The sequence below is a fragment of the Peromyscus maniculatus genome, chromosome 15 (genome assembly GCF_049852395.1).
Source record: "Peromyscus maniculatus bairdii isolate BWxNUB_F1_BW_parent chromosome 15, HU_Pman_BW_mat_3.1, whole genome shotgun sequence".
NCBI classification, from domain to species: Eukaryota; Metazoa; Chordata; class Mammalia; order Rodentia; family Cricetidae; genus Peromyscus; species Peromyscus maniculatus.
This window is the reverse complement of record NC_134866.1, coordinates 29402184-29414981: the sequence shown is the minus strand read 5'-3', so window position 1 is coordinate 29414981 and position 12798 is coordinate 29402184. Positions and strand designations below refer to the sequence as shown.

At 39.2% G+C, this 12798-nt stretch overlaps 1 protein-coding gene across 5 annotated transcripts in view; it reads right to left on the bottom strand.

The window, feature by feature from the left end:
* The window catches only part of Spef2 (sperm flagellar 2), a 167325-nt gene that overhangs the window by 32681 nt on the left and 121846 nt on the right, over positions 1-12798 (bottom strand). For all 5 annotated transcript variants that reach the window (XM_076551770.1, XM_042261438.2, XM_042261439.2 and 2 more), the window contains 2 exons: positions 5257-5410; positions 3603-3731 (listed from right to left, as the gene is read on the bottom strand). In XM_076551770.1, coding sequence (XP_076407885.1) covers positions 3603-3731; positions 5257-5410 — 283 coding nt within the window. The remainder of the gene's footprint in view (positions 1-3602; positions 3732-5256; positions 5411-12798) is intronic.

Sequence of the window (12798 nt, the reverse complement as noted above, 5' to 3'; positions counted from 1 at the left end):
AAACAATACTCTCTTTAATAAGTTTGATATCTACAAGATCACGTAATGATTCTTTCTTAAGCCATAGCTTTAACTGGGTCTTCCCTCCCTTCCTTTCCCCACTTCAATTCCAAATCCACCTCCATAGTGCTCAGAGTCACCAGAGCCATCTGCCTTCCGACAGATGTCAGTGAGATCACACTTCTGCTCAGGTGTCATCACCACCCAGCATCTACAGGGAAGGGATCTTACATCTCTAGCTGTTGAGGCAGGGTCTGATGGACAATCCATGATATGACTTCCCAGTCCCCAAGTCACTCCTTCCTGGCTTATCTCCTACATTTCATAGCTACTCACTGAGTAGTTTTTATAGCCTCTTTGCTTTGTCCCATACCTCTGCTTTCTATTCCTGCCCCTGGTTTGTCTCCTGAGCACATTTCCCCATACTCTTCTAGTTCAGCTAACATTAGTTCCTCTGGGGAGTCTTCCTTGATGCCCCCCCATCTTGTCCCATATGCCTACTTCCAACATTTATATCTCTTTTCTTCTCTCCATCTGGTCCCATATGCCTATTTCCAACAGTTTATATCTCTTTTCTTCTAGCTTGATTACGCTTTTTGGTTTGTTTTAAGCTCATGCATATGCACATATGTCTTAGGAACTACCACAGGACACAGACTGCAGTGAAAAACTTGATAATTTTTGTAACATGAGGAAAATTTTTTTTTAATCTCATTGAGGATCTTGTGTCGGGTGAATTCAAAGATGAAGCATACTGGAAGCCACTGGAATCACGTGTGAAGACAGACTGAAGAGAGAAACATATGTTCTACTCTCCAAATGCCTTGCAGCTCCCTGGGTTCAGGTCATTTCTGATTTTCCCACTGGATTATGGGAGTAGGTGGTGGTTTCTGTGGAACAATCCTTTTCTACACTGTGATTATGTATTACTCTCATTGGTTAATAAAAAAGCTGACAGGTCAGTAGCTGGGCAGGAAAGCCAAATTGAGAATGATGGGAAGGAGGGCGTAGTCAAGAGAGATACTGGCTAGCCACCAAGCAAGCAGGATGTGTAGAAAATGAACTAACAAGCCATGAGCCATGTGACAAAACATAAATAGAAATGATTTAATTTAAATGTAAGAATTAGTTAGTAACACGCCTGAGCTATTGGCTGAGCATTTATCATTTTTTTTTGTTTTGTTTTTTTGAGACAGGGTTTCTCTGTGTAGCTTTCCTAGAACTCACTCTGTATCCCAAGCTGGTCTTGAACTCACAGAGATCCTCCTGCCTCTGCCTCCCAAGTGCTGGGATTAAAGGCATGGGCTACCACTGCCCGGCTTGCATTTATAATTAATACAAGCCTCTGTGTGGTAATTTGGAAGCAGCTGCTGGGTATTTGGGAACAGGCCATCAGGACTGGAAACGTTCCTTTACAGATGGTAGAGTGGGTAGAGGGGTGAAGGGAGAATAACAAACAGAAACAAGAGCTAGGAAACATTCTTATTTAATGTTCCCCTACTGAAAAACCTTCTAGTTGGCTCAACACAGCCATATTATATGTTAGGATCAAAGGGGCAAACACCAAGCATTCCCAAAGAGAGCAGGTCTACTGACTTGGTCCAAAATGACAGGCTTGCCTCAGGTCAAGCTCACTCTAAGAGAGGATTTTTGGTGGAAAGACAGAAGTTCCCTCTCATCATGTCTCAGGGACCTGTGAAACTGGTTTCTGCCTGCTAAGAAAAGCCACTTCCCTATTGGTACATACCTGAGGTGTATAGCAAAGCCACTGGGCCACAAGTCCCCTCCCCCAACACCCTAAACTTCCAGGCTAGTCTAGTTCACAGGATTCTGTCCCCAATCCTGAGCTATGTGGGGCTTTCTTTATAATCCACAAGTGTTTTTCCTGCCCCCACCCTGGCCCTTGCCAGTCTGCCCCAGAGTGGTAGTCATGGATGCTTTGGATTTCCCCCAACGGCTTCTGGCTAATCCCTCTCTCATATCTAAAATAAAAACCTTCTCCTCCATGGATTGTAGCAGGCTTTCTCGGACTGCCAGCCCCCAAATCATGACAGGGAGACTTATTATTGGTTATGAATGCTCAGCCTTATCTTATGTTTGTCCCACTAGCTCTTATAATTTAAATTACCCTATTTCTCTTCATCTATGTTTTGCCTCTGGGCTTTTTACCTTTCTTTCATTCTGTATGTCCATCTTTGCTGCTTCCTCTGTGTCTGTCTGGCTGGTGTCTCCCTCTCTTTCTCCCTGGTTCTCCCTGGAGCCTATAGTCTTCTTCCTACTTATTGTCTCTGCCCACCAGCTGCACCTAACCATCTACTGCTTAGCTATTGGCCATTCAACTTTTTATTAGACCCATCAGCCGCCTTAGGCAGACAAAGCAATACATCTTTACATAGTTAAACAAATGCAGCAAAAACAAATGTAACACACCTTTACATAGTTAAAGTAATATTCCTCAACATAAACAAATGTTATACATCTTTGCATAAAGTAATATCCCACAACAATGGATGGGTCATTTTGGTGGCTTCTCTGTGCCCTGGCTTACATTACAGTTTTGTTACCTGGGATATTGACAGTTATTCCTTTCCATAGACTGTCTTTGCTCAAGTCCTGATATTCTAAATTCCATTCTGAATTGCACTAAAAGACAATCAGAAGAGCCATGGGAGAATAGGCAGAGTCATTGCTAAGTATAGGGGGAAAAAACTTAGAGGAGATGTGAAGGCTCTTGACTGGTCTTTGTTCCTAGAAACTCATTCTCAGAGCATACTAGGCCAGGACTTTTTTTCTTTTTCTTTTTTAAATATTTATTTACTTTTTAAACTTTATGTGTATGAGTGTTTTGCCTGCCTAATATGTATGTACATCATGTGTGTGCCTGGTTCCAGCAGAGGTCAGAAGAACGCATTGGATCCTCTGGAAACTGGAGTTATAGATGGCTATGAACCACCATGTGGGTGCTAGGAATTTAATCTGAATCCCTTAGAAGAACTGTCAAGGCTCTTAACCACTGAGCAGTACAGGATTTATTTTCTTAATGAGAGAAGTGACTTACTCTTTCGCAATATAAAACCATCAATATTAGACAGCTTCTACCATAATCCCATAAAACCATACCAACTTGCAATTTATTTATTTTTTTCCAGTCTTTAAAATTTGAATAACAATCTTTTTATCTTTCCTAAATATTTCTGACAGCCTGTTGATAAGTTAAACAAGATTAATTAGGGAGCTAGGCACAGTGGTATATGATTGTAATCTTTGCATTCAGGAGACAGACATAGTAGAACTGTTACTTCAAGAACAGAGAGTGCTACATAGCAAGTTTGAAGCCAAACTTCAAAGCTAGACCTTGTCTCAATAAATAAGTAAGATAAATTAGGTTGAATTAAATACAGACTCATCTAACTCATACAACAGCACAATAGCCGGTCCTCGTGTGGTCAAATGAAAACAACCATGTGAATGGTGTGTTTTCAGTATGTCTGCTTGATTTCTCAAGGAAACAGCCTGAGAATACTGATGAGGCCTGTCTGGGCTATTTGGCTACTGGTTTGCTCTCTACTGAAAGCATGATCTTATTTGATTCCTCCTCTTACCTTCCAAATGCAGGGCAGCCAGATGCTCTTCCTTAATCTTGAGCTTCAGTTCATTCTTCTTTTCGATTTCGGCTAGCTCTTCAGGCGATATTGTGATTGGACTGACTTCTGCCACGGGTGATGATTTACCTGAAAGGTCACTGAAATGTGGTGAGTGAATTACCAACCAATGAGTTTATAGACACGGCGCTTGGATAATTTGATGACACAGCAACTTCTGTACATTCCGAAACTGCTGGAGATTTTGGAACAAGCGACTTTGGGCTCTCTGGAGTGGGTAACCAAGTATTTACAACCCTTCACTGAGAATTCTGTGAACTTCCTGGTCTTCATTCCTAACAAAACATGCTGTGTCTCATCTTAAGAAAAAAAAGTGAGTAGCAATGCAGAAGTGATTACAGAATTTTAAAAAATGATAAATTAGTCACTGCAGAATTACCACTTCTTAAAGCATTTTTTTTTAAAGCTGAAAGTAGTTCTAAGTTTTTTTTTTTCTCCAAGAAAAGACCAATAAGTAACTTCAAAAAGATATGGCTGAAATATAATAATGCTCAAGAATATGTATCCAAATCAATTATCTTTTAATTTGTGCCCATCTACAAGTATTTCAGTGACTCCATAAACCGATTGGAAATTAAGAGTTTGTGGGTGTTTGTTGGGGATCTACCCATTGCAATGTGATTCTATTTCAGGTCAGGCCCCAGTTCTTGATTTCTACACAGTTCAACAATCACTCTTGAGGGTATAATTACAAGGGGCTCCAACCATGTGAAGAAAGAAGTAAGGAACTGTGGGTGGATGGGTCTGTTTGCTGTACTCAAAGATGCATGTCTAGATTACAAATGAAGGAGAGATTAACCTCTGCATTTGTTTTATCATCTGAATAATTAAAGATTGGAGTTGGTCACCTACTCCATTAAACAAAAATGTTCCTTTTAAATGCTAAAACTTTTGCTTATTAGAATATGAGGTGGACTAAAGTGGCATGGTCTCTTCCCTTTGCTTAAGGGTCACCACCACCCCTCCACTTATCCTCAGTACTTCCCCCACACACACACAATGTGACTGACATCCATCACAAAGTGTTTCCCCCACAGTGGATGCTTAATAAGCATACAGTGGAAGACACTTTCCTCATGTGTTTTCTACTCTTCCTTTCTTGCCTCAGATTAAATAAAAAAATGTCCACATGGGAACACTAAGGGGAAAGGTGACATTTGAGTTGTTGCTTAAGGTCAGTGGGAGATATCTCTCAGCCTGCTTTCTCCCTGTTCTCTCTCTTGAGTCTGAGGCAAAGGTTTAGGTAGGAGTGTTTGAATAGAGAACAATTTGCTTAGATTCAAGTGCCCCTGAGATCTGTAAACACAGAGCCTTTTAACTTCTGTAATAGATATCAGTCCCCCTCTGCCCAGTTTTTTGGGTCACAAGTGCTAATATGGTTAAAGCTGCCTTTGAGATACATCTGCTGTTTACATCTGCTATTCACTTAAATGAATTAGGTGGTGTTCATATGCAAAGCGGTTTGCCAACTGCAGCCACAGTTTAAAACAATGACTAGCACCCCGGCTGAGAGGCGAATGCACCTGGTTAAAGGCTCCTTTACTACAAAGAGGTTTGAAGTGACCTGGGTACCGGGTCCCAGTGCCATGAATACCTTTTCCTTTCTTTTCTGCCTTTTTCTTCTTGGGTGCCTCCTTCTCCTTCTTGGCTTTTTTATTTGTACCTGACTGAGGAGACTTTTCTTTGGAATCCACTGGAGGTGTTTCTTTTTCTTCTTCTATGTGCCTTTGATGGATTTCAGCAGCCACCTGTCAGGGTAGTGGTATCTCAGTTAGGAGAATGTTCAGCAAATATGCTAACCTCTTGGATTTACTCACTTAGATTTCATAGGAGCTTCATTCTTCTGTGAACAATGAGGCCAGTGTTGTCGCCCTTTGAGAAGCACACAGTTTTCTATGATTGGCTGATCTAGCCCCAAGTGCTAGTCCCCTGATGGCCATGCAGTTTGTTTGTTTTTGTTTTTGTTTTTTTCGAGACCCAGTTTCTCTGTGTAACAGCTCTGGCTGTCCTGGAACTTGCTTTGTAGATCAGGCTGGCCTTGCACTCACAGAGATCTGCCTGCCTCTGTCCCCTGAGTGCTGGGATTTACAGGCATTCACCACCATTGCCTGGCTAGCAATGCATTTTTATGTGCACTCATTTTGAACTCTAAGCTGGCAAATGTAGGGTTTTGCACACGTTCATTTAGTTCTGTCTCTACTGATAAACCAGCCTGCCTCCATCTTAGGCTTGAAAGCCATCTTACTGTAAAAACTAACTTCATTCCTGTTTACGATTAAATCTGTTTCTCAAGGATTGGGCTATGCCCCACCTGTAACCTTGTCCACAAATGGTTCTGTGCTGCCTATTCCAGGAAAGTCAACCTTGCCTCTGCTTCAAAAGGTTGTTATAGCCTCCTTGTTATGACCACCTCGCAATCATGTCTTTGTTTCAGGAGGTTCTTATGACTGACTTGCTATGTCTATGCTGTGCTTCTGTAACCTTGTCTCTTTGCCAAATCTTCTATCTGGAAACCCCCTACTCCTGAAACTATAAAAGCCTCCATCTTCCCCATGTCCAAAGGTGATCTCTTGAACCTCACCTTAGGGAGAGACAGCCTGTGTACACAAATAAAAAAAAAAAGCTTGCTTTAATTAGTTTGGCCATGATTTGGATCAGTGATCTTTTTCCTTGAATCTGGGGGATTAACACCACCTCTATGAATTTAGCATTGGATCATCTTCCAAGATCCTGTTATCTCATGGAGTCTAAGAAAAGCATTCTTGACTATATCCATTTCTGTTCTAGATTGCTTTCTACTGCTGTGATAAATACCATGACCAAGAGCAACCTGGAGAGGAAAAGGTTTATTTGGTTTGCACCTCCCAATGGCAATCCATCATTAATGAAAGGCAAAGCAGGATCTCCATCCGGCATAGAGTCAGGAACTCCAGGGGGACACTGCTTACCACTCTGCTCCCCATGCCTTGCTCAGCCTGCTTTCTTAACTAAGCCAGGACCACCTGCCTTGGGCCATGCCACCTCATACCAATTACTAATCAAGAAAATTTCCCACAGGCTTGTCTACAGGACAATCTGATAAAGACAATTCCCAAAATGATGCTTTCCCCCTTTCCAGATGACTCTAACTTGTGTCAGACTGACAGAAAAATAACCAGCACATTTTCTTTAAACTTTATTTCATAGTTGACCCTCTGTGGAGATTTTATTTATTTATTTTAGAATTTAATCCTAACTGAATATTGTCCTATCAAGTTGTCATATTGCAAAAGCATGTTTGTTTACATCTTAGGTCTGTGCAGTATAGATAAAATTTTCATGTCCCTCTAGCCAGTTCTGGAGAATGCATGTTCTACATCAGTGAATCATAAATACTTCAATCTTCTACTTCCATTCCACTTCTGGACACCCTCCCAGAAGATTCATTGTTTATGAAGATGATATTTGCCACTGGCTGACCTCATAGTCTCTAGCTTCTTCTATACAGTGATTTTCCAAGTGTCTCTGTTATAGTTAATCCCTCTCTCACTCTCATGAATGTCTGGATTATGGCTATATTATCACTCTATGCTGGTCACAGAATGGGGAAATGACATCCTCACACTGAGGCGATACAGAGCTTTACAGGGCCTCTTCACCTCCTCTCTCTTTTAAGATTTGCTATAAACTTTAGATCATAGAAAGCCTTGTCTCAGGACTACATAAATAAACCCAGAAGACATTATTAATAAACATAGGACATTAAATACTATATAATCTCTCTCTCTCTCTCTCTCTCTCTCTCTCTCTCTCTCTCTCTCTCTCTCACACACACACACACACACACACACACCACACCACACACACACACACACACATACACACTGAATTTATTGAAGTGTAGAGTTGAATGGTGGTTATCAGTGTTTGAAGGTGGATAGGGTGTAGAGAAAAATGTTAAAGGGTAAAATATTTTAGTCAGATGGAAGTCTATCAGTAGCAAAACATCAAATTATAAGCATATATATATATACAATTAACTGTTTACGAATTTAAAATTTAAGAATATATTTACATATAAAAATCTATTTATATATCCTCTGTCTGTCTCTGTCTGTCTGCCTAGCTATCCATCTTTCTATCTATCTAGCTATAGAAAATCTCTATCTAAGGACTGTGCTACTCAGGTCCTTTCTGCTTTTAGAAATAATAGAACTAAGAACTAAGAACTAAGTTTATCTGACATTGGAGCAGTTAATATCATTTATGGGAACTCAGAAAAAGAGCTCAAAGGACTATATAAAACACATATGCATTTTGGAGGTCAGGGAATGAGAATCAATAAGACTATACATATTTATATAAACATTTGTGAGGTTCAGATCTGATAGGATTTCTGAGATTAATAGAATGAGGAAAATGAAGAGGAATAAAGGAGATGTATGGAAATATGGACAAGGTATATTTCCCTCAAAGGTATTTGCAATCTTGTTTGCAAAAAGGCCAGTAAGTTTCTGCCTCTCCAGACTCCTGACACACTCTATGCTCATGGCCCAGAATGTAGCTGTCCCCAACTATTCCGTGGGTGTTAAGCCTTGTCACCCTAATGGGCTTTCATGCCCCCAGACCTGTTTGTGCTCTCCACAACTTTAGGTACATGTGCTGTACTTATGGAGGACAATGTTTCTTAACTAATTGGTTTTTATTTTAAAATTGTAAGATGCTGCAGCAGGATCTGTCAAGAGCACTAGCACTTGAGATATCCAGAAAAGCTATACAGAACAAGCCAGTTTGGTTGGCTTGCTTCCCCCACACCCCCAGACGATCTTTTGATAAACATGAATTTCATGTTATCTACTGTACTTTCATGTTCTTGGTAAAGTTGAAACCTTGCTTGTTAACACCCCCCATTAAATTGCAAGTAATTTTTTTTAATTTGTTCTTACAAAATAGTGTAAGTTAGCAATTTCCTTTAAAATTGGAAGGAAACTTATCTTTGGCAACAAACTTGTGATGTTGTTGATGATGATGACTATGATGATGATGAAAGTAATGATTATCCTTAGCATTTTTCTTGTCCACTTCTCTCAAAGACCTCCAGATCTCTTTTAAAAATTAGAAGAATTTAGAATACTTTCTTTAAAGTAGCTGCTAAAGCTGGTAAGAACTTGAAACATAATGCTTGGACATGGTGGGTGTTAAATATGACTTCTCTGAAATCATTACATACCTATCAATTAGAAAGTTTTACTAAAAATTAACATAGCACACTAAATGAATAGCTTTCGGTAAAATTGCCCCTTAGAAAAAGCCTGAATGAAAGTGCAGTTCATTCCAATTGCACCAATCTCATTTGGAACTGTTTGCCTACATCCATTTTCTGAGTCACACCTGTCTCATTTGGAACTCAAAGTTCCCTTAAGTGTTTGTTTTCTAGCAAGGCACTGTTTAATCATCCAAAGGTCTGGGTGCTAAACTCACGACTATCTTTTATTTTTTGTCTGCTTTGAATTGTATAACATTAGATTTATAGAAGTCTATTGCAACACAAAATTCTTGAATCATATATAATAATAATGATATTAAGTGATTATTTTTCCTATACTTGCTATGAGACATTCCAAAGTACAAAGGGAAAATGTATAATTTTAAGTACATTTCTAGCAAATGAACTCTATTTAAAGTTTCTAAAACATTTTTATATACATTACTTCCCTGAATTTCTTTCAATCATCTGAGAATTTTTTTTTTAATTACAGAGATGAAATTGAAGACTTAGAGAACTAACAGATTTTCCAAGAAAACAAAGAAGACCATGTTTAATTGTGAGATGCAGCTAATACTCTGGCTGTATGTTCATCTCTCTGAGAATGCAGTATTTTCCCCGGGTAATTTTAATGGACTATGTGTTACCTGCCCCTTCTGCTTCTGAACATCTATTAACAATGTAAATAAACAATGTAAATAATCCATGATCTTCCTAGTAAATCTGTACCTGTTTTCCACTCTCTGGGACTTGGTGCCTGGGTTTTTTTATTTTTTTTGTGGTAATCATGACTATTGTCATCTTTTTATTGACTTTAATGTTGTGAGCAGGGCAGCAGCTGCGGCAGCATCTCAGGACTTAGTGATAATTCAGGATTGTGTTGGTGTGGACATTGTACGAGATCAAGGTATATGAAGAGTAGTAGAACCAAGTTAAGTATTCAGGAAAACACTAGCAGGATTAAAAACCACAAAGCAGGGGTGGGACAGTGGCTGAGTGGATAGGGTGATTGTTGAGTAAGGGTGAGGACCCGAGTTTGAATATGTAAAAAGGACAGGAAGCTGGATGCAGCGTTGGCCCTCTGTAGTCTCCGTGCAGCGGGATCAGAGGTGGAAGCAGGAGAATCCCCTGAAGGTCATGAGATGGTTAGCCTGGTATGCATCCGTGTAAGAGGCAGAGGCAAACAACAAAGAGACTATGTTGCAAAGGAAGTGGGAAGTGTGGGGAGACACCCAATGTTGTCCTCTGACCACTATACATGCACTATAGCAGGCACATACCCACACTGACACATGTGAACATGCATACCAATCACACACACACACACACACACACACACGCACACGCACACACACACACACACACGATGAATACTAGGAGCCAAGTCACCGGGAGGAACATTAGAAACTACCAAGATAGGAAGAACTTAGGTTCATAGAGGGCAGGGGCTTCAGGAAACAAAACTCAGAAATAAAAACCATCAAGGCAGGAACTAGATGTAAGGACAACAAACAAAAATCAGACAAATAAAACTCCAGAGGGTCTAAGCAAGCACAAGTAGGAGGTTCACATTTTAGGAGGGCAAAGAACACTATACATGGCACTACAATGGTACAGGAAAAAATGAACAGACCCGATCCAGTCAGTTACAAGGTTGAAGAGTTAGTGAGGGGAAGACACAGGAAGGCTGAGTCTCTGGGCCTCTAAGTCAAGGTTTGGGGTTCTGTAGTGGCACTGGGGACAGCCATATCATGCTCTGTTTGTTTCTATCTATCTATCTATCTATCTATCTATCTATCTATCTATCTATCTATCTATCTACCTATCTATCATCTATCTATCTATCTATCTATCTATCTCTTTCTACCTATCTTTCTTCCTTCCTTCCTATCTATTTATTTATCTATCTACTTATCTATTTATCATCTATCTAACTATCTCTTCTACCTATCTTTTTTCCTTCCTTCCTTCCTTTCTATCTATCTACCTACCTATCATCTATCTATCTATCTATCTATCTATCATCTATCTATCTATCTATCTATCTATCTATCTATCTATCTATTTATCTATTATCTATCTATCATCTATCTATCTATCCATCTATCTATCTACCTATCTATCTATCTATCTATCTATCTATCTATCTATCTATCTATCATCTATCTAACTATCTCTTTCTACCTTTCTTCCTATCTATCTATCTATCTATCTATCTATCTATCTATCTATCTATCTATCTATCTATCTACATATACATTTGAATTACATCCCTCTTGAAGGCTCAGGAAACCTCACAGAGGAGGAAGCAGAAAGACTGGAAGAACTGAAGATGTGCAGTAAAAATGATGTCTTCTGGAAACAACACACTCATTGCATTCATGCACCCATTGCATTTGTGGTTTTTTACACAACATTTGCCCAGGATTGGGCCAGTCAGTGCTGTATCGTGGGTGAGAGAGGGGCCCATGAGGCTTGTTGCAGGAGGGTGTCAGTTTCTTCACTGCTGTAGCCACAGATAAGCAGCCCTTGCTCCACTGAATAGCTCCTTACCCACAATCAGGCAACTACCTCAGACTGCACTCTAATTGGGCCACAAACAAAAGGAAGAGATGATGCTAGAAGGAAGACTCTTTGAGAAGAAGGCTGGTTCTAGTAGAGGGAGTAGGGATGAAGGAGGAGACTTGGATGATGAAAATGACTGAAGTTCGTTATACAAATATATTACACTGTCAATTTAAAAATGGAAAAATATTACATTCACATATATTTATTGTTTGCTTGTTTATGTGTGTGAACATGCATATGTGTGTGCCATAGTGGAAATTAAAACATGATATATAGGGTGAATTCTTTCTTCTACTGTGGAAGTGTGAAGGATCAAATTCAGGCTCTCAGTCTTGGCAGTAAGTACCTTTACCCTCTAAGCCATCTAGTTAGTCCTTTGTTCATTTGTTTGTTTAAACAATCTAACGGTAATTCTTTTTATCTGTATCTTTAAAAAATATAATATGAATGTTCACATATTTAGGATCTAAATCTGGTATCTTGATATGTGCTCTTTACTATTTATTCCACACATTTGATCTCCTTTTATATTAAGTATCTTAAATTATTTAATTTTCCTTATTTTTGTTTGGAAATAATACAAAATAATTCACTTAGCAATCATTTTAACAATAGTACCTGGAGTGTCTAAGTAATAAATGTGGTTAATAACTTACTACATGATTCCAGGGGGGGCACCAAGAGAGTAGTAATTGAGTACATTACATCCTGACTTATGAGGTGCAAAAACTAACAAGTGGATGATACTGTAAGTTTTTTTAAATAGAGATACTGAAAGACAAATATATGTAAATAATCTCCAAGTGTAATTTCCAAAAAGTTCATTGTAAGTAAAGATTATTCCCAAATAAGATGTACAATTCACTAGAAAAGTTTTTCATCTTAATTTTTCCATGGGCCTGGTTTCATGGTCTCAAATATACATAAGGCAAGAGTCAACCAAATTGCAGATAGACCTTGTTGTTTTGTGGTAAGGTCAAAGAAAACCCCAAGGGAAGTTAAGGAGGACCTCCTACTGTGAGATTATGATGCAGGCTCTGCTTCAAAGCCTTTCAAAAGACCTTTGGGAAGGTTGATACTGTTTTCTGATTAGATGGTGTACTTCAGTAAAATCAAAGAATGCTTGGCACAAAAGGAAAATAAAAGCCAAGTGGGTAGAACAGAAACCAAGCAGTAGGCTGTCTACCTTTCTAGACTTTAGTTCTCCACTGTAAAAAGATAATAATACTTACCCTATCGTGATTTAGAGAAAACAACAAGCAGACAGGTTGGAGTTGGGAAGTCCATGGGCTAATTGGGCTTTGTGTTTTCTTTCATGACTTT